At 47.2% G+C, this 26,642-nt stretch overlaps 3 protein-coding genes across 8 annotated transcripts; 1 reads left to right on the top strand and 2 right to left on the bottom strand.

The window, feature by feature from the left end:
• The first annotated feature begins 5 nt into the window (after positions 1–5).
• Positions 6–6,300, top strand: SMYD4 (SET and MYND domain containing 4). Of its 5 annotated transcripts, none has more exons than XM_075518113.1 (10): positions 6–206; positions 300–447; positions 659–748; positions 1,245–2,397; positions 2,704–2,886; positions 3,196–3,362; positions 4,024–4,156; positions 4,598–4,714; positions 5,070–5,193; positions 5,908–6,296. In XM_075518113.1, exons 1-10 carry the CDS (start codon positions 76–78, stop codon positions 6,056–6,058), a joined length of 2,397 nt encoding a protein of 798 aa, XP_075374228.1. In that variant the 5' UTR covers positions 6–75; the 3' UTR covers positions 6,059–6,296. The 5 variants fall into 5 exon arrangements, with proteins under 5 accessions (XP_075374228.1, XP_075374232.1, XP_075374230.1 ...); XM_075518117.1 differs by having other exon boundaries at positions 4,598–4,698; positions 5,908–6,046; XM_075518115.1 differs by lacking the exon at positions 4,598–4,714 and having other exon boundaries at positions 5,908–6,298.
• Positions 6,301–6,735: 435 nt separating this feature from the next.
• Positions 6,736–13,881, bottom strand: SERPINF1 (serpin family F member 1). Its single transcript, XM_075518089.1, has 8 exons — positions 13,759–13,881; positions 11,136–11,221; positions 10,530–10,731; positions 10,295–10,450; positions 9,297–9,500; positions 8,358–8,500; positions 7,524–7,734; positions 6,736–7,144 (listed from the first exon to the last, which is right to left on the bottom strand). Exons 2-8 carry the CDS (start codon positions 11,211–11,213, stop codon positions 6,885–6,887), a joined length of 1,254 nt encoding a protein of 417 aa, XP_075374204.1. The 5' UTR covers positions 11,214–11,221; positions 13,759–13,881; the 3' UTR covers positions 6,736–6,884.
• A 3,448-nt stretch (positions 13,882–17,329) lies between these two features.
• On the bottom strand, positions 17,330–26,628 carry SERPINF2 (serpin family F member 2). Of its 2 annotated transcripts, none has more exons than XM_075518084.1 (9): positions 25,521–26,628; positions 24,361–24,424; positions 23,559–23,621; positions 22,071–22,488; positions 21,618–21,761; positions 21,211–21,414; positions 20,242–20,384; positions 19,448–19,652; positions 17,330–18,615 (listed from the first exon to the last, which is right to left on the bottom strand). In XM_075518084.1, the coding sequence occupies exons 1-9, from the start codon at positions 25,532–25,534 to the stop codon at positions 18,290–18,292; spliced, it is 1,581 nt and encodes a 526-aa protein (XP_075374199.1). In that variant the 5' UTR covers positions 25,535–26,628; the 3' UTR covers positions 17,330–18,289. The 2 variants fall into 2 exon arrangements, with proteins under 2 accessions (XP_075374199.1, XP_075374200.1); XM_075518085.1 differs by having other exon boundaries at positions 24,891–26,628.
• Positions 26,629–26,642: the final 14 nt, after the last annotated feature.

Here is a 26,642-nt window from a genome sequence, read left to right on the forward strand (position 1 = left end):
CCGGCGCCGTACGGCGGAAGCGCTTCCGGGCGCGTCGTGCCGGTGCCGCTGGGCGCCGCCATTGTGGTATCGGTGATGGCGCTGCCCGTGGAGGAGTGGCGGCTGTGTGCCGCCCGGCGCTGGGCCGCGCTGGAGCCGGCCCTGCGGGAGCGATTGGCGGCGGCGTCGCTGCACGACACGCTGCGCCTGGGCTGCGGCCTCCTCCGGTGAGCGGCGGGCAGGGCAGGGCGGAACGGAACAGGACGGGGCGGGGTGGAGCGGGGCGGGCGGTGCGTGGAGCTGACCCCCGTGTCCCGCAGGCCCGAGGCGGAGGCGGCGGCTCTGCGGCGGTTGTGCCGCCGGGCGCGCGCGGGCAAGGAGCCGGCGGCCGCGCGCTTCTACCGGGAGGAGGGAAACCGGCTGTTCGGCCGCCGCCATTACGGTCCCGCCGTGAGGCTCTACTCGCAGGTAGGTGGGGTGGGGGCAGCCCTGGGGCGGGCCCCTCACGGCCCGGGACCTCCGTCGAAGGGCTCCTGCTGAGGGGTGCGGCGAGCTTAGCGTGAGGGGTGGCTCCCGTGAGGGGGTCCCCGGGGAGGGAGGACCCGCAGCCCCCGCTGAGAGGGTCCCGCTGAGGGGTCTCCGCGGCCCCCCCCAGGCAGCAGCTCTCTGGTTTCCGCAGGCGGCGTCCCACGAGCTCCCCGGCAGCCCCGAAGTGTCCGTCTGCTTCGCCAACCGCTCCGCCGCCCTCTTCCACCTCGGGCGCTTTGAGGTAAGCGGTGGTGGGGCAGCGGGACCCACGGCAGCCCGGCCCTCCCCCCGGGGGTCCTGGGTGCCCCCGAGCAAGTCTGCACACCCAGAGGGTGGCCTGAGGCCTCCGGTGGAGCAGGAGGGGGGACTGGGGCAAGGAAGAGCCCAAGCACCATCTGAGGTGTTACCGCACAATATTTGCGCATAGGGTTCAGGTGGGTGCTTCTGCAAACCCCGCAATAACAGGTATTTGATTGTTAGAACAAGAGACTGTAGATCAGATGCGCTTCCAAAGCTGTGCTTAAAGCAGCTATCATTACTTAAACTTTCTGAAGGGTTCCTGCTTTCCTTCTTGTTCTATGTCAGGAGGCTTTATTTGGCCAACAGATTGGCTACGCGCATGGAATTTGCTGATTAACATAGTCTTATTGAAACATTCTGCGTCTTAGATGGAATAAAAGAGTGCGAGACTCAGCTGGTTTTCAAGTACATTTAAAAGGCCTTGTCTTCATTTCTAGGTTTGTTTGGAAGATATTGCCAGGGCTGAAAGTCATGGCTATCCAGACAGGCTGCTGCCCAAGGTCTTGCTGCGGAAAGCTGAATGTCTGCTGTGTTTGGGGAGGTTACAGGATGCAGCAGATGCCCTCAGTGTGGTGGAGAATAAAATTGCTGTGGATAGGATCATGACTAGTCCTACACACCAGACACTGCTAAAAAAGTTAAGTCAACTGAAGATTAAAATACATGAGAAAGAGAGCTGTCCAGAACCTGCACGAGAAGCATGTGGTGACATTCAAAAGAAGTCAGAGATCTGGGAAGAGAATGACAGTGTTTCAGGCGCATCTTCATCTTTGAGCTTGAATTTTGATACAGAGAGAGGACGTCACTTGGTGGCTTCCCAGGACATCCTGCCAGGACAGAGCCTGTTAAAAGAGGAGGCCTTTGTAAGCGTGCTCTGCCCAGGGGAGAGCCTCCTTCTGCAGGACAGCAGTGAAACAGCATGGGATACTCGAGTCACTAATGCAGATCTTTATTGCCACCGTTGTCTGAGGCAGCTCTTAGCCTCGGTGCCTTGCTGTGGGTGCAGTTATGCAAAGTACTGCAGCCAAAATTGTGCAGACATGGCATGGGAGCAGTACCACAGGACAGAGTGCTCCTTGGGAGCATTGCTTCTCACGTTGGGGGTCTTCTGCCATGTTGCCTTGAGGACTGTTCTACTGGCGGGATTTGCAGAGGTTAGCAGGCTGGTGGAATGGTCCCATCATGATGACAAGGACCTTCATAACCCTGAGGCAAGATGTAAACCTCCCAGTGAGGCACCAGATACAAGAGCTGGTACCAGAGGTATCCCTGGTTGTAACGACAATGGTCAGTACCAGAGTTCTTACCGAGCTGTCTTCAACCTTTTGCCACATGCTGAGAAGCATAGCCCCGAACATAAGTTCCTTTGCATGCTGAGTGTAGTAGCTATATGCAAAGAACTGCAAGAAGCTGGTCTAGAGGCTGCTGTTTTGAATCGGGAATCATCTGAGAAGTGGTCCAAACCAAAAACACATGAAAAAACATCGGGTGAATTGTCTCCAGAACTGAAGATTATGGCAGAAGCGATGCTGAGGCATGTGTTGCAGCTGCAATGTAATGCCCAAGCGATCACTGTAATGCAGGAGTCGGGTAAGATAAAAACTTCTAAGCCCTTCTCTGTTGTCCTTGCTCCTCTAGCTTGTGTGGAGAGATTGAATTATCAGTTGTAAAAAGCTCCTATTGCAGATGGGAATGACTTGCTTCAAATTTAATGGCCTGTCCCATGCTGGCTTGTTCTTTGGTGCACATGTAGAGGGTATTTAGATATTATTTACTGCAGCAGTGTACCAGAAACCTATTCACTGCTATCTGCAACTGGTCACAGTGCCCATTGCATAAGTTGCGTGGGTTACTGAGCATTCATTCTCAACCCATTTGTCTCTCCTCTGTCTTTAGGGTCCGGAGATGGTGCTGTTGTAAATAAGAAGCCTGTGCGCCTGGCAACAGCCTTCTTTCCTGTCCTCAGCCTTCTGAACCATTCATGCTGTCCCAATATCAGCGTGTCATTTAGTGGGACAGCTGCCACTGTTAGGGCATCGCAGCCAATCCCAAGCGGCCAAGAGATTTTCCATTGCTATGGTAAGTATTAACTCTCTGTTTGTCTCGAGGCACAGACTTCCTTTCACCTCTACTTGGCATGCTAACTGATTGCTATTAATACCATAATTCCCAGTATAATGTTGCTAGAGTCTTTGTTTATGTATAAGCTTTGATCAAACATATCAATGCAGGAGTTTATCTCCTGAGCCCACTGTTACATTTTCAGTCTCCAGTTATGTCCTCTCCAAAATTTGATATATTTAGTCTCAATTATAACAAAGGTATATTTAGTCTGATGTTATCAAATGTACCTGTTTAGTGATTTCTACCCTTGCCATCCCTTTGCAGGGCCTCACCGATGTAGAATGAGGGTTGCTGAGAGACAACAACTTCTCAGTCAGTATTTCTTTGAGTGTCGCTGTCAGGCATGCCTTGATGAGTTAGAGTCTGATGTCAAGAGTGTGGTGTCCATGAGAAACTCATTCTGCTGTCCCAGCTGCCAGGCTTCAATGAAGGTAGTTACGACTGTATAACTTATGGGGATGTGTAACATTTGGGTCTCTGGGAAATTCAAGAATCAAAGACCCGAGTCCATGACCTCTGCTCAGAAGGCAAAAGCCCCTTTAGAGTCAAGACAGTATCTCGCTGTTCTTAGCAGCTTCCTTGTAATGTTCTTGTATGTCAGTCTTCCAGCATTATAGGGAAAATAATGCCTCTTAATAGCGAGTTAAAATCCCTTTGAACTTGCTGAGGGAACCTTAGAATATCAGGTTGGGGGAAGGGGGATATTTAGGAAAGAAAAGGGAGGCCTGGAAGGTGTACATACAGGAGCTGTATGTAGTGAGAATCACACTCTCTGCAGTTCACAGGATGTAAATGAAAACATCTAGCCTGCGTTAGATGAGGAGAAGTCAACATAGTATGTAGTTTGTATCAACATTAGTTGTGTACCACATGACCCTGCTTTGGCCTAATCTATAGTTCTCATAGGTATTCCTGGAAGTTTCTCATAAAATCCAATAAGCTAATAGCAATTTACAAGCAAGTCACTTTGTTTAATGAATGCAACTGAGAAACTATTTAGCACCTCTCTAACATAATACAGAGATAACGGAGATGGAAGGTAAGCTTTGAATTGAACGTGAGCAGGAATGATCACAGGGATGATTTCCACAGGGGGAAGACATGCTTTGTTGTTCAAATGAAGCTTGTGCAATCTCAGTCAGCAGAGAGAGCCTGTCACGGCGTTTACAGGACCTTCAGCAACAAATCAAGAAAGGATTAGAACTGCTAAGAGACAGGAAAGCTGGTAAGGCTCAGCTTTCTGCTTTAAGGTCAGCAGCTAATGAGTCCACATCGGGAGACATAGTTCTAGCCATGAGATGGCACTGTTGCTTATGCAGTTGGGGTCTTCTGGCATGCAGCCCGGTGTCCCTGGGGACTTGAGCTTTAGGTTTTTTATACCCCTGATCTGGGTGTTAATCTAAGTCACACGTTGTTCCATAGTAACTAAAAGAACTCAGGGTAACATTGGAGTTACGCATTTCCAGGCCTTGCTTTCCTGCAGCGAGTCTGGCCAACACTGCGTTAGAATAAGCAGGGTTGCAGATGAAGTCCATGTTGAATCCTAACCAAATCAAGATCTAGCTGTGTAAGATGCAAAGATGAAATTGGACTGATTTTATTTTATGAATCATGGAAAGCTGGAGACTGGCCAGTAGGATGAATTTTATACTCTGTGTTGTTATAGAGCAGGCTATCAAAATGCTCCTAAAGTGTCAGATGGATGCTGGAAACTTCTTGTCTCCAGAGCATTTGCTGATGGGAGAGATGGAGGATCATCTGGCACAGGTCTATGCTACTCTTGGTATGGCATTGTCTTCTCATTATCTTTCATTTTCTGAACTTTGAATTTAACATGACTAGCCTTTTCTCTGACTAGCCCTTTCACTTTTCTCCTACTGTGTTTCTCTAGTTTTGACGGCAGGGCTCTCAGAAAGACTACTTTAGCCAAAACTGTGTTCCCAGAAGCCAGTGAACAACAATGTGATCTCATGTTCTAGATTCCCTGTCCTGGTTCTGAGGTCAGCAGCCTCCCAAGAATGCTGTGGACATAGTTCATCACATTTTGCATAATGCTGTCAGATTGTTTGGGTGGCAGTAGCTCCAGAAAGTATTTATTCATTACTCATTTTTTGTTTTGGTTTGGTTTTTTCCATCAGGGAAGTGGCAGGATGCAGCCAGACACCTGGAGAGGAGTATTGAGATTGTGGAAATGCATCACGGGCCATCAAGTGTAGAAATGGGTCATGAACTTTTCAAGCTGGCACAAATTCTCTTCAATGGGTAAATTTGCTTTTATTCTCTGTCCCTTCCCTGCACCACTCCTGTGTGTCTGGCACAATATCATGGCAGGTGGTCCTTGGCACCTTGCAGGGTGTCTCACAGGACCCCGGGCAGTCTGGCACAGGTACAAAAGTTGGCCTCAAGTGCAAGTTCATTGATCGCATTGGGGTTCACTTATACCTCCTGACTCTCTTTGGACCCATTCCTCTGCTTTATGCCTGTCTATTCTTTTCTACTCCCTGGCTCCGTTTATTCCCTGTCCTATTGTTTTATTTTGACAGCTAGTCACCCTTGGTTTTTACACTTCTGTTGTACAGTGTTGCTGACACCTTTTCAAAGGAGGAAATAAAATCCCCTGGCTGTATTTTGGCCCTCTTCTGGCAAGCAGATAGCTTGACTGCTTCTGCAAATCTAACAATACCTGCCTTTAACTGAATGAATTTTAGCGGGAGCTGCAGTGATGAAGCAGTGGGTACCTATACTCAATGTTTTAAGTTTTTGTCCACCTCCTTACCTTTTTTTTTCTGCCCATCCTCCCTTTGCAGCTGAAGTGCATGCTGTTTGCCTGGTGCCGAAAGGCAGTGGGATCCCTCGTAGGATCTGTACCCATGAACAGGTTTAGGTTTTTGTTGGGGAGGGATTGAAGGTTCTGGAAGTCAAGGGAGCTGAATTAAGTATTTTGTATACTCTGTTCTTATTCTCTTCCTATTTCAGATTTGCAGTTTCTGAAGCTCTGAGTACGATTGAAAGAGCAGAGGAGATTTTGTCAGTGCACTTTGGACCTCAGAGTATTCAGATTCAGGAACTACAAGAGATGAAGACCTGTCTGTTAGCACTTCCCAGAAGCATCCTTCAGAGGACTTAATTTCCCTGTCAAAGGAAGCTGCAATGTGATCTTTCATCAAAGCTAAGTTTCATGTGGTAAGGTAGTCGTGTAGTACAAGCTGCAAAATCATATGTAACAGCAACTTGAATGAAATCTGAAATGCTTTTTAGTGAGACTGTTGTAAATAAAATGACCAATTCTAACATGAGGGGTCTGTGTGTGGTATGGTGGGAATAGATGCTGTTGTATAATTTCTGCATGTGGGTTTGAAGCAAGTGTTTGAGATGCTTGTGTATGCGTGTGTTTCTAGAGATGTGAATCTCCCATGTGTGGTACCCTGATGGTTATGAATGTGCAGTCATCCAGACCACACTGCTTTTATTTCTAATGCTGTGAAGCACTTTTCTTCTTGCCAGCGTGAAACGTAAATGGTTGGAACGGGTGAGGCAGCAGGCTGGGAAGTGCAAACTCACAAGCTATAAGAGGGGGCACTGCAGAACTTGGAGGGCTACCAGTGCAGACCTGTCAGTGATGAGGGATTCAGTATAAACAACTGGCGTCAGGTTGGAAGACAGGATAGGGAAAAATGCAGCATGCACCAGATGATGCTTGCATATAGGTCACAGAACTGCATTGTGGCTCATCTGGGGAAAATGGGAGTGTGAAGGCATATGACGTAGGCAGACAATCGTTCAAGGGAGAGTACTGGGGCTTGCTGAGATTAATAGCAAAAGCTCTTTTATTGCAGCATGAAGGCATAAGATTTGCAAGTTGTGTCTTTGTGCAGCAGAGCAGGGAGCCAGTATCCCTCCCAATACCACCTTTTCCATTTGGGCCCTACCATTGCAGATTATTGTGAAGGGATCTAAACACTCCTGGGATCCAGGATCTTGCCAATGAAGAGGAGGGTTCCAGTGATATCATCTCGCAGTACAAGCAGAAAAGGTCTGTCCACGTGATATTCTATGGGGAAGGTCAGACGAGCAGCATTCGCCTCAGGATTTGGTGTGGATCTTTCCCCATCTTCACTAAGCTCCAGAATTGCCTTGTGTTGGACATGAGATAGCTTAATAGGTTTGGCAGAAATCTTGGTAAAATCAGGTGATGTGAAAAGTGATTGGAGCCCTGGAGGAAAGAAAGAAAATTCCATTAGCTGAAAGCATAGATTGCAGGTGGGGGAGCAGTACTGCTAATGCTGTGATCCAGGAGGGCACGTAGCTGCTCTGGTAGAGTTTATTGGGGTAACAGGGAGAAGAAGCTTACATCTGTTTGTACTGAGCTTCTCCCTCTCAATCTCAGAAGCGTTGTATGAGCTTGGTGGAAAGATGTGATAAAAAGCTGAGGAGTCCTGGACCAAGGTGATTTAGTTGCTGGTGAAATCTCTACAAACTGACAGCAGGACCTAACTAATAACCCACCAGCTTCATATTCTTCTGAGAGCAGGAAGCAACTTGCCCGCTGCTTTGAGCCCTGGCAGTCTGTAGAGAGTGTGTGATGTACATACTTGTCTCCTTTAGCGTGCTGCCAAGTGCCTCTTCATAGTTCAGCTTTAGTTTGGGCAAGCTTAGCACAGCGTGGACTGTCTTCAGCTCCTTGTCTACATCGTGGACAAACTCTGAAGTAAGGCTTTCCTCAATCAGAGTCATATTCTGGGTCACCTTCGTAGGCAGGAAGAACATGGCACTGATTCCCTCTGTCAGTGGCAGCTGGGCGATCTGGAAGGCCGGTTATAAATAAGAAAGGGTCACATCAATAATAAACAGTTTTACCTGTCCCATACCAGGCACAGGCCTGAATCTCGACTGCCTGGTCAGCCTTTCCAGTTAACATTTGGTCTTTTTCCCTGTTTGCTTTTATCGGACATGATGCTTCCTGACCCCTCTGGTGCCCAGGCTTTCATCAAGCCATGCTGCATTCTTTCTGCTATTACACGGCAAGTGCTCTCTCTCACCTGTTGACTCCTGTAATGAACTGCAGTATTGCTTTGGGGGATTCTCAGCTGGAACACCTTTGAGCTCATGCTACATTTGAAATTTGTTGAAAGAGGCAGAGATGGAAAAGTTTTGAGGAGTGCGCCCTGCCCTTCTTGCCCAACTTTAGGTTGAGCAATACAGGCTAGTAGGACCTGTGCATTATTTAAATTCTGGACTGCTTGTCACATAGCCAATGTAGAAGTAGGATATTCTAAGAATCAACATACTGCCTTTCAAAACAGGGATTGCAAAACTAGCCTGATGGGAGGAGCAAGGCTGTCTTCTGGAATAGGTTAACAGGTAAGTGTAGCTGAGCCTGTTCCTCAGTAGGTTTAGGAGATCTTGTGCAGTATTTGCTCTCTGACCTTGCAGTTGAGTTCTGAATCAAAACCATATCGCAGTATGGCTTTGGGGTCTGACATCATGGACACCTTCACAGTTCTGTCCTCATCCAGATGGAAGTCCTTCAGGGCAGTCTTCTTGGTGTCAAACTTGGTTTTCCACGTCCCTATTTTTTAAAAGATAAAATGGAGGGGTTTTCTGGAATAATAGCATATGAAACCAGGCTTGTGTCTGTGGCTGAGTAATCTTGCGCTTTATATGTACAGTATTTGTGCTTTAAGAGTTGAGGCATAACTGAATGATGATAGAGATGGAAATAGACTGATTGGAGCTACTGATTTACTGCCACTCTTTGGCCCCTCCTTTTCATCTGAGAATTGGCTAAATGGGAAATAAAAAATCAAGCCAGTGTATGGGTGGAGTAGCTATTGGGAAGTTGATGTCTACTTATGTAATTACAAAACTATTTTAAAGGGTAACAATTGTGTCAATGCATATAAAGTGCTTCTCTCCCCACCCTTTATTTTGCTCCTTGTCTCTAAGCAATAATTCTTCAGGACACTGGCTTACAGCATGTTCTAGAACAGCTCTCTAGTATTTCCCTCCATTCCCTCTACAGTGGTAAAAAGGCTTGGTACACTCTTTAAGCTGTGCCTTCCCTAAACGGTAATATTCTGTCTCTTGCCGGGGAGTTTTGTGAGCTTAAACTTTCTTCTCTGGTCTCTTACTGTAAACAGGTTAAGATTCAGCTTCCCAAGAGTAATAATTCCTCCCTCAAGGACTATTTCTGTTCAGGTACCATGCATTTTTTCTCCTTTACTAAACGTTCTTAAACACTTTCTTCTTACACTCTGTCTCTTTGGCAGTCTGTTTGCTCCATTGGAAATGAGAACATTCCGTCGTATCTCTTCTAATACACGCTTAACAGACCCTCTCTGTAACCAAGTACACAACATTCTTACCCTTGAAGTAAGCAGCCCCAGCAAGGAGAATACTGACATCTGTGGGCATGTCCTTCATAAACCGCATAATCCTTCCCTTTGTCTGCTGTCGTACCCAGTTGTTGATTTCTTGGAGGTCTAACTGGTTATTGCCACTTAGTGCCCTCAGACGCATCTTGTAGGACTTCTCTAGTTGGCTGTGAAAACCAGTCTTCACCCTCAGTCCTGGGGAACAAAAACATCGATATTGCAGCTAGCTCCCTTATCAAAACAATCTCAAGGCAGCAGATTGCAATCCAAAGCCCAGCAGCAGTTCTCTCATAAAACATCTGTGGCTGTGTGTATACAGAAATCTGCTTTGAAGAAGAATGACTGAAGGCATATGGAGGAAACTGATCCAAATCCTATAGCCACCCATGCTGGAGTATGGGATAACTCTCTTCTGAAAAGTAAAGAAAGGAGATAAGAACAGGAGGCTTGGACACAGCTTTTCCTACATCAGTCTCTCTTCTTTCTCCAGCTTGCTTTATGAGTATGGCTTATTCAACCTATTGGATTCTTGGAACCAGGAGGTTCCAAAAGATAGCTCTTAGCTTTCTCAGCAGATATTTATTGCACGCCTAAAGCAGACATTTCAAATAGTTCTGCAAGGAATTAAACAAAGGAATATGGCTGAATGCTATCAAAAATAGAAAATGTGATTTGTTGTTCCTGGAAGTTAGCAACACCTGCCAGAAAACCTAGAGTGAAGGCCAGATTCTCACCAAGTTTTTTCTAGGTCTTCCGCGCGTTAGCTGCTCTGTCACCAGTGTCTTTGTGTGCATAAGTCTGGTCTTTTATTTATGTGCACACAAACTTTCCAGGCTTTTTCTGGAGCAGCAACGGCATTCCATGCACTGTCTGCGTCTTGGCTCAACAGTATGTCAGGGCCAAAGCTGTTAGTGTGGTGTTATTCAGTGTGTTCTACCTGCTGCTAGTTATTTAGGTAACATTTGATAGAGGGGAAGAAGGACTTTTACTTTTCTCCAAGACGATACGGGAGGCACTTTTCATGCTCTTCTCTGGTCCAGTCACGCTGGTCAGTAGGTCCTTGTAAGTGTCGTGGACCTCAGCTTTGTTAAGCAGATCATAGAAGAGAGCGCGAGAAATCACATCTTCTGTTCGTTCTCCAGCCCCTGCCAACAACAAGGACAACAGTATGAGGGAAGGCCTGTCAAGCCAGACAGCGCGTGAGGAAAAGGGACAAGAACTCACCAAGCGAGAGACCAGAAAGTGCAGTAGCCAGACTGAACGGAGACAGTAGCACATTGGCAGTGGCTATCCGGCTAGATTGCTGACGGTACAGGTCATAGCCAAAGTTGGAGACTGCAGCTGCCAGCTTGTTTACAGGGCTCTTATAGAATGGATCTTCCTCTTCAGCCTCGCCGGCGTTAGCTCCATCAGCGGTGGCAGAGTTCTAGCAGGTACAGGGAGTGCTTTGGTTAGACTTGCAGTTTACAAGGGCAGGTACAGTTGTGATAAACATTTCAAAGGCAAGCAATCTACAGATACGGTCCTATGATCCACAGAAATACTGGCTTAATCTTACTGATAGAGCGTAGGAACAGTGATGTGACTTGAAAGTGTCCCAGTAAAGCCGAAGGCAGCGCTCAGGTTGGAATCTGCTATTTCTGCCTCATATCCCCTGATGTAACTGCTGTGGTTTTATCTAGGTAAAGCAGGAGTTAGTCTCATTATGTTGCTAAATAAAATCCTAGTAACTTAGAAGGGTAGTGCTTAATCCTTCCATAAGATTCTCTAAAATTAAATTACCTACTCCAAGTATCTCCCCCTCACTCTCTGCTGTTGTCTTCTACTCACCTGCCCAGTAGCTGAGTTCTGGGATCTGCTTGGGACAGTTAAGAGACCCAGGAAAAGGAGAACCCATGGAAACTGCATGCTTGAACCTACAGAGTAAGAACATGACAGAGGTAGTTTGAGCAACCGAGCAAACACATCTCTACCGCTACTGTTCGCTGTAGCTGGTTGTGACAGGAACTGCAGTGATACATGCTACTGCTTGTCCTTCCCAGTTGTGAAAGACACACCTGATCTTAGCGGGGTTTTCTTCTTCTCTAGTTTGAAGTATTCAGCCAGCCTGGCCCCAATGACTTTGAAATTGGGCAAGCACACATGCGTGGGTGTGCCTGAGCACAAAAGCAGATGTGTGTGGCCTGAACCACGCTGATGCTGGCAGTTACTGAGTGCCAAGGTCCAGAAAAGCACTAAATCATGTCCTCTGAGTTTTAGACTTTAAAAAATTCAATACTTCATTTATAAAAGGTAGCAAATCCATATTGTTGAATGGGGGCAGAAGAAGAAACTGACTGGTTACTGCTCTGCTATAAAAGTTACCTGCCTCAGGCAGTAGTTTGTCATGTTTCTTGTGTCTGCATGTACCTGGAAGGCTTTACAGCCTATATGCATCCTTTGCTTCTTATTTGCAATTTGATAAAGTAAAAGTAGAAGAGTTTTCTTAAAAGACAGTAAGGAAAGTGGCTGGGAGTAAATACCTAATGCTGGGCCAGATCTAGAGAAGAACTAAAAGACAGAGCTTGGCTTATTCAACATTTTTCATGGAGGTGGGAGAAAAGTACCAAGCTCCCCAAAGCTGTTCCTTCTGTGGAATCCACTTTTAATCACTCCAGTATTGGCATATGTGGCCCTTCCAGACAGATCTGTCTGGTCCAAAGGGCAGTGTGTAATCCAGGGTTTCGCTGTGGGTAAACCAGAGCTACTGCAGAAGTGTCATGCCACTGAGAACAGACGCCACTGAGGCTGGTCTGAAGCAATGTTTATATAGATTCCCAGAAATTAAAGGAAGAGGGTTGTATTTAACTAACCTCTGTGATCCAGGCATCCAGTGAAGTAGGAGAAAGAACATGTGTTTCAGATTAACTTCAGCTATAAAGAAAATGCCTGCTGGTAGAAATACAACTTAAAGCCACGTGGCTACAATAGCCCCAGTTCAGGACCCAGTCTGTTCAGGCAGAGGTTTTACTTCAGTGAAAAGCAGTTCACTGTTTCCCTTTCCTGCCAAAACCTTTTTCTTCTGGAGGTAGTTCTGCCTGGAGAAAAAGGTGTCACAGTGGAGGTTTTAAGTTTTCATCTATGTTTAGACAGTTAACACAGAAGTGGTACCCTTTTTTCCCTGTGCACTTGCATCCTGTGACCTGCTGCTATCCTAGCTGCAGAGTAGATGAGGTATTCTGGTGCAGATGTGTATCAAGGGTATTTACTATACTGGAACAAACCAATGCGTTTGGTGGTATGACAGCAGATATGATGTTGGGATTGCTCATATCATCGCAGAGTTTTACAGTGAATAGGCACCATGCTGAAAGAGAGATGACAGAAGCCCTGCGTGAGTCTAAGTTAAGCAGGTCTTAGCGAGGGCTTTGTGAGGATGCCTGCACCAAGCAGTACTCTTGCATGCTGAGCGGAAGAGGTTTGGCCCAGTCTAGTTTAGAGATGAAGGTTTTCCATGGAGCGTAACCTTTTCGCTGAAAAAAAAAAAGAATAATCTCAACACAACTTCTGCTTCCAACTACACTGAGCTCCTGGGAGCATGAGAGCGGAGATGGGTTTTGCAGATTTGTATTGTTTTTGCCAGTACTGTCACCAGCTTCATATTTCTCAAACTTTGCCAAAAAGCAATTTCCATTTTAGAAAGACAAAGCCTTTTGCGTTTGAATTGGCCTGCACATCTGGATTCTATTTGCATGTCTCTTAGCACACAGCCAAAAATGCAGAGAAAAGAATTTGGTTGGAGCAGAGGTGGGATGGTTTCAGGCATAACATTAAAATCCGTGGCTGCCTTTAAAGAGAAGAGAAGGAGCAACAGTATGCAGCATGTGATGTTACAGTCAGGAAGGTACAGGAAGAAAACTTTGAGAAATGAGCTGAGAAGGAACTTTGTGTCTGGGAGTTGTCTATTTGTGAAGGCCTGCAGGTGCAAAGGAAGTATTTTGCTTTCCATGTAGAGCGGTACAAGTCTCACATCATTTATAAACAATTCTGATTTTAGGGGTGTGATGAAACATCACCCATGAGTTCAGACTGCTCGCTGTGATCGCTCCACCCCGCAGCACTAACTCCTTCTGAAGCATCTTGCAACCACTAGCTCTAGAGGATTTGACTATCACCAAAATTGTTACTGTCGCAAAGAAAAAGTGTGTTCCCAGCTGCAACACAGATGCTAGAAGGGCAGAAAACCACCCCAATTCCCAAGCACGATTCAGCCCCGGAGGCAAAGAGGTGCCCTAGGATGCTGGTGGCTCCCAACCCTTGGTGAGATCTCTCCTTTGGTGGGAATCCCACCCTTTCACACCTGCAGAAGAACCGTTCTTCCCATTTCCCAGGTCCTCCGAGAGCTCCCCAGCCTCAGCCCCTGCCCTCTGCTCCCCTCGCTGCGGGCAGTGAGCAAGGGCGAGCTGCCCCTTACCTCGGGCTCCTCTCGGCTGCTGCCGTCGCCGGCTCCAGCGGGTGCGAGTCGGGGACAGTGTGGGTTTGGTGCAGCCACATCTGCTTTTTGCTGCTTCCCCCAGCCCAGCCTTCGGCAGGCTTCAGGTTACAGCTTCCCAGGGCTCTCTTAAAGTGCTCTGCTCCCATTTTCCGCTGCTGCCACCTTCCCGCTGAATTGTACTAATTTTTTAACCCTGCATTCCAAAACAAATGTGCTCCCTGTGATAAGGGCGGTCTAGCGGGTAAAGCACAGGTCGGAGAGGCAAACGGTCCCTACCCTGTTTGAGCAAGTCTTTTATTCCCGTGGTTTTGCCATATGTCACATGAGGGAATTTCTTCTGTCTCAGAGGTATGGTTAATGCAGCAGTGTTTAATGGATTTATGGATTTATGTCCAAGATTTAATGGAGAGACTTGTCAAGTGGAAGCAGGATTCTGTTGCTGTTTAAAGCAGTTAAGGGGAAGACGTTCAGAAGTGCTTCTATCCAGTGATGGTTACTAGTTAACAAGAATTTATTAACATAACTGGCTTAAAGTTTTTGTCCAAAAAGAAAGAGACTAAAAAGCCAAGGACTCTTGGTAAAAAAGATGAATGAACAGAATGTTGTAGGAGCTTACAGAGCAGTAAATGATGCGGAGAAGGGAAAGGGGCAGAGGGGTTTCATTATTTTTTGCAATAGAAGACTCTAGGGGAGCACCCATCAGTGCACATTTAAATCCAGAGAGTGTATTTTTCATAAGTATTAAATTGTAAAACTCATTGTAACTAGATATTGAAGAAGATGAAAGGTAAATAGATGGGGGGGGGGGAGACCAATTGGGGGGGGGGATCAATGCAAACCAAATTAGTGGAAGATGGGTCCATTGAAGGCTAACAATGGTCGGATGTAACATCAGACTCAGCAGCTGGGCGATACAACCAGAGAACAGTTGTTTTTCTTTGTTCCTAGTCATTCTTGGCTTTTTTTTCCCCAGTCGTTAGTTACCGGCTCCTGGGCGAGCCAGGATACTGGGCTAACTGGACACATAGCTAGCCTGAGCCAGGGCAACTCTTTGTCTACTTGGAAATGCTGAAAGTAAAATGTAGCCAGTAATGTCAGTGCCCCTGGTCTCGGCTTGCACTGGGACATCTCCTTTTTGAGCTGCCAGCCTCGCCGCTAACAGGTAATGAGGAGTTACTTATGCATGCTGGCGCTGAGCTCATACCGTCCCTCAGCAAAGAGGAAAGGATGGCTTTAGAGGAGCATTAGCTGCTGGTTTTGCAAGCCAGAAAGGTAAATCAGGTAGTCGGCCCTGTGATTTGTCGGTGCTTCAAAGGTGACCCTTTCTAACAAGAAGAGTAACAGCTCTGCTTTCAACCGCTTCTCAGCTTGCTCTGTGAGAAGTCGTCTGCAGAGAGATGTTTGTACTTGTTAGTCTTCCGTCGTCGGCCCAAGAGTAGGCTGTGGAGATATCTTCTGGTGGTTTTCATCTCTTTTTGATGCCTTATTTGTGGTGTTAAAATGCCCTTTATGGAAGGACCACTAGAGAAGTTTTTACATCGTGTCTCTATCTTCAAATGAAAGCCCATCTGTTTAAATACAGGTTTGGTTTTAAACCATTTAAATCAGAGTGGCAGTTGTATAGAATGTTATTATAGACCAAAGCAAGCTTTGTTCCTGTAGGTGAAGGGTATCCCTGAAACAGTGCATTATACTCATCTAACTAGATGCAACTGCTTAAATCAGTTTTGTTAAATCAACACAAACATTTTACTGATGTTCTGGTTTGGGCTCAAGATAGTAGGCAATATGCTGTCTGAACAGTGTTCACCTCTGCTGTGGAAGTACTGACCATGTTCGTATGAATTTGCTCTAGTAAGGAAAAAATACATCTAATATTAAAGATATTGAGACTTATTTGATATTCTCAGCCAGTGGTGCAGATAAGCTATAGAGCAGGTGCCCTGTGCTAGTCCTGTCTTTTCAGAATAGAGCTCAATCAAAATGAAAGCTTAGCAATGCAAAGTGGAAATTCCTGAGCAGAGACATTAATATTACTTTGCATTTTACAAACTGCCTCTTCTGGAGAGTAGGTGGAGTGAAAAAGAGTCTTAAGGTTGGTGTAACTGATAATTTGTTGAGCAAAGCACAGCCATGGAGGGCTGCTGTACTGTCAAATAAGATGAAATTAATAGTTTGACAAGAATATCTTGGAGGAGGAGGGACGGCAGAAAGATGGAAAATAGGAAATAAGAACCAAGCTGTTCAGGAAACTGAGAATGAGGGGGAAAAACTTTATAGAAGAGGGGGAGCTGGAGGGCAGAGGCATGAAAAGGAAGACTTGCACTTCAAATTTTGCACAGCTTGCAGTGCAACAGGGTGGAACTCGAGGAGGTTAGCACTGAGGTTGCAGTAGCCAAAGCAAGACTTACCTAAGGCATGGGATGGTATTTCTAAATGTTAGGAATAAATCTGTATAAATAAATAAGCTAAAATGTTCCCTGTGGCCTAGAGCTATGCCCTCATAGTAGGGCTGAATTCTTGTGGGCTTACTTGTTAAAATTACATGGCCCCGTAATTACACCCTCTTTTTGAAGGGTATGTGTCATTGCATTGGTTAGAGGGGTAGACATTATCTTTAGCCGTTCTTCCCCTTTTAGACTGCAAGAAATGTGTAATTGCAGGTTTGAGCCAGGACTTTTTATTCCCCAAAGTCTCCTGCATCCCCGAAATTCATGGGTAGTGAGTCAGTCCTTCTCTTATTCCAGCAGATGGTGCAGACTATTCAGGGACGGAGGCTCCCAGAAGCATTCTGCTCCTTCCTTTGAGGGAAGGCAGACTTCCCGAGTGAGGAAAACACTGCCAGAAGGATGGCCCTTGTGCTCTGTAACTGCTATTTCGTAAAAGCAAAGCACCATTCTTTTTACCCAGAAGTTGAGGGAGTTCGGAAGCAGAATCTACTACGGACAGCAGTTTTTTTGTACAGAAATAGCAGCAGCATGGCAGGCTACAGTGAGTTAGACTAATATTTTTAAGTGGTAGGATGGCTTGGTTGTGTGGAGGGTTCCCAAGATTCTTTCATGGTAGCTTATTTCAGACGTGCACGGCTACTTCAGAATGAGGACCCAGGGAGCTATGCCCATCTCAGACAAAAATGAAGCTGTAACGGGACATTGCCTTTTGCCAAAACAGAGCAAAAGCAGTGACATTCAGCTACAGGTGTCAAAATCTGCCCCTCCTTCCCCTGGACGCTGTCCCAACCATCCATAGCATTGTGCTGTGGAGCCAGGAGTATCCCAGTAGAAGAACAAATTGCAGATGGCAGATGCCAGATCGGCACCTTTGAACCTCCTAGTAGATACCAGCAGTGGTCAGGATTTGCCCAAGAGAAAGGTTAAGGACTGTCACGTCCCTCCTTATCACTGCCTTGCTGCTCACAGGCAAAATACTCTCCTGTCCCTATGCCACTGAGCTCATGCCCCAATTCAAGGAATTCTGCCCATTTCACAGCTCTGATCCAGTGAGTGTTCCCTGCACACTCTGCAGGTGAGATGCCCAGAGCTTACTGGACTCGGTCCTTGGACAGTCTTTACAGATTAGCCATTTCACCTCACAGCCCCTGTTGTCCTCTTTGATGAGGTGTAGCAAAAAGCAGATCCTTTGCAAGAGCCCCTCCTATCTTTCCATCTGTCACGCCCAGACTTTTTTCCTCCCAGTCTTTGCAATTATTCAAGTTGCGTGCCTTTTTCCTTTCTCTGTTGGGTCTTTCAATGCAACACCTTAAGGAAATATATTCTGCTTCACTCTTTATTATTCTGCCAACATAAAAATTACTAAAAAACACTTTATAAAATATGTCTCAAAATCTAGCATTTCCCAAGAACGTAGAGTTTCCCAGGAAAAGGGCTGGACTTAAGGATCCAAAGGGGTTTCCCACTGCAGACCCTTCCCCATCAGATCCCAATAGCCAAGGAGTGGGAAAAGGGAATCTTTGAAAACAGCCTGTGCCTGGAAATGGCTGTGACACATCCTAGAGAAGACAACTGGTTACTAGTCCAGTTGATCTAGAGGTCGTTTTCGAGGTGGGTACAGACGGTTTTCAGAGGAACACTTTGAGGGAGACATGTTCACAGGAACTGCGGAAGGAAGAGCCATATTAATATCTCTGGCTGTTGTCCAAGCTGCCAGATGCTAATGATGATTCCAGGCTACGGGGGACTCTAATAAGAGCTTAATAAAGACTCTAAGAGTCTGGGGACAAGGAAGTCTGCCTTCCAGGACTGAGAGCCCTGGAAGGGAAATCCAGGCAGAGCAAGCTTTTCAGGTTCAACAGAGGGGAACCCCAGCCTGGAGAAGCTCATCAAGGCTGGAATGGGCTATCCCAGGACTTGTCTCTAGGGATCTGTAAAGGAAAACAGCAAGGGATTGCCTCCTGTGGCCTCAGAGGGAGGTCTCCAAGGACAGGAAGACTCTCTTAGCTGGTCCAAAGGGTCAGGTAGCAGTCCCAGAATGCTTAGGCTCTGCTCCTCTCTTATTTGGGCATGGGGTACTCATTGTCATCTGTTGCTTCACGTGAGTCCCGTGGCTCTTTTATCTGGGGAGCAGCATTGGGGTTAGGGTTCTGGACATTGCCTATAAAAAGTGGGATGCCTGTTTCATCTTCAAAGATAATGAAGACAAAGGGCCGGTCAAGGCTGAAGGCAGAGACCGAGCGTGAAATCGCGATGCTGGTAGCACCAGATGCTTCTACCCCATCTTCTTTAAGCTCCAGGGTAGACTGATGCTGTATACTGGATATGAAGAGAGGCTCATCTGTGATCTTCTGGAGATTTGGGCTTGTGAACAGCTCCTGGAGGCCTACAGAGAAATGAGACTAAGTTAACCTTTCCCAGTTGGTGCCACCAGCTCTGATTTTTCTCAAAGCTGTCCAAAGAAAGCAATTCCCTGACCTGTTGCTACATGTGTTGCCCACCATGGAGGACTGGAGAACTGGCAGGCAACAGAAGCAAAAGCTGCAGTCCAGCCAGGTTCTCCAGTCCCTCTCTGTGTGAAGAGCTGAGGGTGCCAAAACCAGAACAGTTTTCACGAGCTTTGTCCACCTCTTTAAGAATAGTAGCATAAGAACTTAAAGCCTGCCTTAAAAGCAGCAGCAAGTCTGAAGGCTCTTTCTTGCTAGGCTGGAAACACTTTTACAGAGATTGGTTTTTTAAGCAGTTCTGCAAAACAAAGTGAACTCTTAATTTATTCTCCTCTAGAAATGCAGTGCATGGTGTTTTATTTCAGTAAGCTCTCAGGTCCGGGTTTTGTGATCTGCATTCTCTCTGTTGGCAATTTCTATGTCCTGGACACTATGTTAAATGACAAAGTAAGAGATAAAGGTTGATGCAACGGGAGGAAGTTGGTCTTGGCTACAAACAGGGGAATAGGAAGAACTCGTAAAGATTATGAGGAACTGTGAATGCTGCCTTCTCTATAGTATCATCTTGTTGGAGCAAAACATTTGGTGCTAGGAAAGCAAAGAGCAAGGAGGAGGAGAGGAATAAGAGATGAAAGAGTTTGGATGTTATCTGGAGCAAGCTGTGAGGCACAGCTTTAGAAACAAGGATGGCAGTTTTTAGTGTCAGCGAACAGATGCCATATAGATTGATCAGCTTCACTTATCCTGTGCAAATCCTGTTAGAGGCCTTACCCATTTGACTGAGAACCTTGTTGAGTTCCAGCTGGTAGTCCAGTTTTATTTTGGGGATCTTCACTGTGGTGGGTACCTCTTTGGGGAAAAGGCTGCACAGTTGTTTATAAGGGAAGTTCTCCAGCACATGAGAGGTATTCCAAGTATATTGGTTTGGTACAATGACCACAAAACTCATGTTACCCTTAAAGGGAAACTTGGCCACCTGGAAATAAAACCAACCAGAATATTTTATGGAAGAGGAAGGAGAGTCCAGAAAATGATGCTTTTAGTCTTTTTCCAATTGGTCTACAGAGCCAGTCTAGCTATCGGACGAAAACAGCCTGGTGGGAAGGAGGTATCTGATTTCTTCAGAGAAGAAAGTTTGTTGGAATAACAGCATCAGATTTCAGTATTTAGCCACTGACTGGTAAAGACTGAACACATGGCAGAGTAGAAGCCCACATGCACAAACATTGTACCCACTCTGGCAGTAGCTGTGTTCTGAAGGGCTCCAACAGTACATTGTCTGAGGGAATTCCTTTCCATATTTCCTCATTTATCTTTAACGCAGGGCTTTAAAACTCCATTAATTCCCACTTAGTGGGAATATCTCATTGTGGTTTTTCCTAGATACTGAGAGTGAAGACTCAACAGTCTTGCTAGAAGCAAGGACAAAGGATGCTTATTCAATTTTTGTGTGCTATGCCTGTTAAGAGACATTTGTTTTTTGGAGAGAATACTTGCAGTCAGTAAAATACCATAGCATGAGGAAATTCCAGTCAAAACTTGTAGTGCTCCTAATAGAGCCCTACCTGAATGTCCTGGGACTCCAGTGTAAACCAGCTCAGGGAGTACTTCTGGGCTTTCATCATCTCAACCGGGACCACAAACTCATTGTCAAGGTGGAATACATCTGGCCCAGTGAAGCTAGCATCAAACTTATTTCTCCAAAACCCTATCAAAATAAAAGTTTAGAAATCAACAAAGTTAAATTTGGGTAGGAAAACAGAAACCGCCTAGCTGACAGTCCTCCTATCATGAGTTCTCCAACAAGTCCGATAGTGACCAGGCAAGTAGAAATACAGCGAAGAGAAGTCAGTACCAAGGCTGGAAGAGCCCTAATAGCAGGAAGCTCTTATCTTCCAGAGAGGGACTATGGAATAACAAAAAGAACGAGGATTAATCCTCACGCCTCAGCGTGGGAGATTACCGAAGGCTATGAAGATAAAGTAATGGATGTTTGCGCTTTGAAAAATGAAGAATATTGCATTTGTGCTGTGTATGGTGAAACAGTGCTCTGAGACCAAGCTAAAACATTTGCAGGTTTACACTGGAAGCATTTGGTCTGTGTTTCGATGCAGAAGCCTCAGGGAGTTAAAAGAGGAAGATGTGCCTGACCACTGCGCTGTAGTCAGAAAGAAATCCACAGAAGTTGCCTCCGAGCTCTGTGGTTGGTGTGTAGTGAGTTGCATGTGACCTGGTTAAGATGAGCAGTGATGTGCCACTGTCTGGGATCCTGAACCAGGAGGCAAAAATACTGCAGGTTCCCCCTGCTGCATTCTGGCTCTGCTGTCAAGTAACATTTTTAGCACATGTAGAAGCAGTTGGGAATCATTACTGTAAAGAAATCTAAGCAAGAAGAACAGCAGATGTACAAGAAAAGAACAAGCAGATTGACTAGCAGGAAGCAATGAAAGGAGATGCCATTCAGCTACAGTGCTTGCAGAAAACTAGTAGATTTCTAACTATTCCTCTTGAAAAGTAAGGCCTGTGGAGCTCACCATGGAAATGGATTGCATTGAGCAAGAGCATCACTGTGTTTTCAGGGAGCTGCTGTAGGAAGGTGGGTATTTGCCCATTAGTTGCTTCCTTTACCCACTTGTTTATGGCTACGAGGTCATCCTCACTGATCCCAGAAAGGGTCATGGGCTTTGCTCCGTAGAATTTCTCTGAATCCTCCAGGAACTTCTCTTTCACCTCAAATCCTGGCAGAGGGGAAGAATTCTACATGAAGTCATCAGACATTGAAAAAAATTTTCTCAATGGCTCAGCCAGTGGCATGACACTCCCCAGGAGGAGTGCTTAGGGAAACAGAGACGTCTCCCAGTATGGCAGCGTGGTTCCATCACTCTCTGTCACTGAGAGTTTTATTCTATGACAGTACGGACCCCCCTGTGCCAGCTCTCACCTTTCTGCAGGTACAGACGCGACGCAAGGCTGAGGGTGGATTCTGTGAGCCTTCTGCGAAGGGTGCCCAACATGTGGTGGAGACAGGGCAGCGACTCCAGATGCATCGTCTCCAGCAAATGCTTCTCTGTCTGATTTGCTGCTCCTAAAAAGCAAAGTCAAATTCCTGTTAGGTCATGCCCATGTAGTGGAAAACAGGGACGTTACTCTAGCTGCCTCCTGTTAGAAACATACTGCGCCTTACAAAAGAGGCTGGAGAAACCTGAGAGTAGGAGCCTCAGCAGGGCCACGGAGGGCAGCTTCAGCTGTAATCGTACCTAATTAAAGCTGCAGGAGTAAGATTAAGTGGAAGGTGCCATATTTAATCTTTTCATTTTGCACACTGGTTCCTAGTGCCTCCAGGAGGGGGTACAGGGAAGGGCAGGAAACGGTGCTTTTGTAACTAAGAAGTTACCCAGTGCCAGGTGAGACAAGGCGAGGGCGATGCTGAGGGGTGACAGGATCACATTGGTCCTGTTGGACTCCAGCTGGACCTCTTTCAGGAGATGGATGCTGAATCTCATCAAGCCACCTGCTAGCCTCTGGCTCTTCTTCCAAGTCATCTCACAGCTTTTATCTTCAGTCTCTCCTTCCTCTTCAGAAGAGGCAATTTCCCCAGATGGTTGCTGTTCATTACAGCCCACAGCCCCAGCTATGGCTTCGTTTTCTGGGTCCCAGTCATTCCTCGTGCCTGGCGGGGTGGTGGTGAAAGGTAACATGGGTCCATCAATCTCCTGGAAGTTGTCATAGGTAAAGTCTGCCAGCTCTGCATTCGGCAGGGTTGGGATGGCTCCCAGCAGAGCAGATTGTACAACTCCACCACTTTTCACGTCCTGGGGAGAAATGAGAAGGATAGCACTGGGAAAGCAGGAGCACGGCGCTACCTTCCCTCATGGGTTTTACTGCACACCTAAATGGGCTGAGAAAACTCTCCAGCTTCTCTACTCTGGTGGTGTATTTGCTTCAGTTTGCCTTTTAACCTTGAGGTTAAAAGCAATTCAATGAGTATGGAAAACAGAAGGTCTTATATCCTGGGAAAATGGACCGGGTGAGGGTCTTGCAGTGGTTCCTCCTCCACTTGCTCTCAGGGCCTGCCCCAGGCAAACGAGCCCAACAGGCACGCTTTGAGGGCAAGAACAGCCACCTGCTCAGCACATGTCCTGTGCCTTCACCATTTATAGATCCATCATCCCCAACCTTGATTTCACCACCTCCTCTCACATATTTTAGGACTGCCGATCTGCCTCGTGCATCGGTCAGCACCCTCTACTGCTGTCACAGCCTTGATCCATTTTGGCTCAAATCCTCCTCCAGGCATCTGTCTCTTCTTGACTCGTCTGTTCTATTCCATCCCTTTTTCTCTCCAAATTCCTCATTTTCCAGTTTTCTAAGCTTTAGCCTATAGCACTGCTGCTACTGTCCTCACATTTGCATGGTCTTGAACACATGCTTTTTTCCTCAGATCTCTCTGTTCCCACTGGCATCCGGATGACATCCCTCTACTGCAGGAGCGCTGCACTGTCAGAGCCAGGCTTGACGGGTACCATCAGCTATGGGTCTTTCTCCCTGTCACCTGCATAGCTAGCTGTTTTCCTCATCTTCCCTTATCCATCAGAAATTAAATAATCCACCTGCCAGTCCCTGTACACACCAGCTACTGATGTTTACTCCATACACTGCCCAGTTATTTAGGCTGGAGCTTCCAACATTGAAGGAGCACAGCGCTGGCAGCAGCAGTGAGTGAGGTGGGGAGGGAAGCCTGCACAAAGATGGACTTTCTCATTGCACTGGCACTGCTAGATTGCACTGCCTGGACTCATCCTATCTCAGGACAAACTGGAAAACCATTGCAAATACCACAGCATAACTTCAGTCCTCTTGGGTGGAACCAGTCATTGCTTACCCTCAGCTCCCCATCTTTGTCTAAGAAGAGATGCTTTTGCTCAATGACGTATGCTGAAGAAAACTGTAGGGGGGGGGGGAACAAAAAAAACCAACAAAGAAACAAAGTCAGGTCCCAGATAATTTGATAATTTCCTCTGAATTCCCACAGTCAGTCTTTGCTCCTACTCCTAACACATTCCCATGGGGCCAGGTCAGACTGGCACCAGCCTGGCTGTAGCAGTCCTCGCGTGGCTACAGCACGGACAGGGCTTTAGGATGCAGACCCAGAGGCAGCGGGGTCCGCCGTGGGGAGGTGGAAGTGAGCAGGAGCTGGGAGAGAGTGCAAATGCTGGATTTGTTTAGAAAGGGACCAGGTCAGAAGGGTACAAAATAATGTATCCTCTAGAGAGTGAGCAGTGCGGTTTTGCAATCTCAGATCTGACGGGGATCCAGATTTAAAATGGGAAGGAAAAAAGCTGTTATTAAACAACCTCCTGTTAACCCCTGAAGGTCATGGTCACTAAATACAGTTGAAGCCAAGTTTCCAAAGATTTTCTACAGAAATCCACTTAGATAATGAGAATATCCACAGCTATTTTAGCTGGGAAAAAGATTAGAAACCTTGCTGCACTGGGACGTAGGCTGACCCCATAGCAGAGAAGCAGTGTCCTCCACCAATCTGCCTTCCAGGGCTTCTCATGTAGAAGCATAGGCGGTATTTGCCCCATGGTCTGGTGCAGGAGAGCCACCTCGCTCCCCCTGCCCTTTGCTGGCTGGGGAGAGAGCTGTGCTCACACCATTGCTGGGGTGAAGCAACTTACCTGGAGGTGACTGTGCAGAGCAGACAGGCAGAGCAGCAACAGACCCCAGAAGAACACCATATTTCTGGAACAGAAGGACCAGCCGAGAGAGAAGTTATTTCCAGCTGCCTGGCAGCAGCAAGCTGAGCCTATTCAGGTCTACAGGGACAAAATTATCAACCTGGCCAAACAGGTTGGCTCAGGAGCTTGCAGAAAGCAATAGGGAGATGAACAATGCTGCAAAGAAACAACACAGGACTCCTGGGTCCAACGCCAAGGCGGCAAAATCAGAAAGGAACAGGGACCTGCGCCGGAGCAGAGCTGTAACCACAGCCAGGCTCCTACATGACGCTCTCCTGCTTGGATCCTGCATTTCTGACCCCATCGCCCTCATTTCTCTGGATTGCAAATGGTATTTCCCTAATCAGTCCTGCACACACTGTGCCTCTGGAAGAAGACAAGAGCCTCTGCTCCTTTCCAGTGCAAACCACCGAAGTATGGGCACAGCATCCTCAGCTGTGCCCCTGGCTCTTAGGAGAAGGGATACTAACCTGCCTCACAGGGGCTGCAGGCACTCAGCAAGTGCTGTCTGAGAGGGACTTTGCAGGTAGAAAATGCAATACCGGAGCAGTTTCTCAGCAATATGTCCTGGAACAGAGAGTCCTCCCCTTCCCAGCACTCGCCTTCTCTCTTTGCTGGCAAACCCAGCCTCTCCCACCCCCGCCCTCCGGTTCCTGTATGGGACAGTGGGAGCAGGGCTTCCAGGGCCATGGATGAAACCCCACCCATTCCCTGGCCACCGCTTCACCCAGCCACTTTTCAAACAGAAATAACATATCGTCTTCTTAACATAAAGCCTCCATGCCAAAGCCCGGCTGCTGGCACACTTAATTCCTCGGGCTGCTTTCCAGTCTCCGAGCTCTCCTTGCTTTCACCCGAAACTGCTGGGCTGTGACCCCAGCTGCCAAGTGGAAGAAGCAAAACTTCTTGAGGTCATTTCATTCCCCCTCCTCCCTCACCCCAAATCCTACAGCCACATAAAACCCTGAATACCCCTTTCCTCCCTGGTGGTACCTATCCTTTAACCCTCAGCCAAATTCACCCCCCTTTCCCAGAGAGACACTATTGCTTACTGGAGGAACCCCCATTTACTGTCAAATCCTCATTTATTTGCCCCTTACCTGAGGTTGTTCATGTCCACGGTGGAGCTGGCACCTGCTTTAGCCCGGCCGATAGCTCTGCGTGGGGCAAACGCAATCTCTTGTCCAGCCCACCCCGCCTACCCGCCGGCAGCGACCTTCGGCACCACCCCCTATTTGGGAATTTGGCAGGCAAATATTGACCTACAGCGTCCAGTTAAACATTTGTTTCAGGGGTAAGAGTGAATTTGTGGTGCATTTGGAGATGGGGAGACACTTTAGGCTGCTGTACCCTCAAGATAATGTTAACACTGAGTTTTACCAGCTCCAAAACTCCCATCAGCAGAAGTAATACACGAAGTCAGTTGTCCCTAGTAGTGGCTCTGCTTTCCGTACACTCCCTGTGCTGGGAACACGCTCTTTTATTCATAACCTTTAGTGAAAATGTAGGGCTTAGTGTTTATTACCACAGGGCTCGCTCTGTTTTTGGAATTTTCTTTGCAGAAAACCCCAGATGTTTACTCCCTGTATCCCAGCTGCTTCTGCTGCAGCAGGGGCAAGGCACTGGTTTTAACAGATGGCAGGTGCCCAAGGCCCCATGGCCATGTAGCCGAGCAGGAGCGGCGATGCTCAGGCTGGGCTGAGCCAAGAGCAGCTGGTACCTTCCTTGGGGCACAGCACGCACCGGAGCCTTGCCAGGGGAGTTGGCCCCGGTGCCGGGCTCCACGGCACGCACGCACCGCTGTGACAGAGAGGAAGCCTTGGGGACGGGCAGGACTCCAGCCGTCCTGTCCTGTGCGGTTTTGTGCCATATGCAGAAGCGATGGTGATCCTTCCCGGCTCTGTCCATGTCCTCAGTGCGAGAGGAGCAGTGGGGAACGCTAACGGGATCGCAGTGCTTGCAGGCATCCATTCCTTGCAGCAGCTCTTGGTTCCCGAACTCACCCCAGACATTGGGAAGGAGCGGAAAGGAGACAGGTCTGCGCTCTGCAACCAGAAACTACTTTGGGACATGCCGCTGCAACATGGGGAGCTACTTCCTCTTGGAAAGCAGATCCAAGTCCCTGTGCAGCAGAGTCCCCCCTTACATCCAGGGCATCTTCACAGCATCCCTCCTCCAGCTCACCCAGGAACACAAGAGGTGCCTGAAGGCAGAGCTTTAGC

Source organism: Mycteria americana, chromosome 15, assembly GCF_035582795.1.
Source record: "Mycteria americana isolate JAX WOST 10 ecotype Jacksonville Zoo and Gardens chromosome 15, USCA_MyAme_1.0, whole genome shotgun sequence".
Taxonomy (NCBI): Eukaryota; Metazoa; Chordata; class Aves; order Ciconiiformes; family Ciconiidae; genus Mycteria; species Mycteria americana.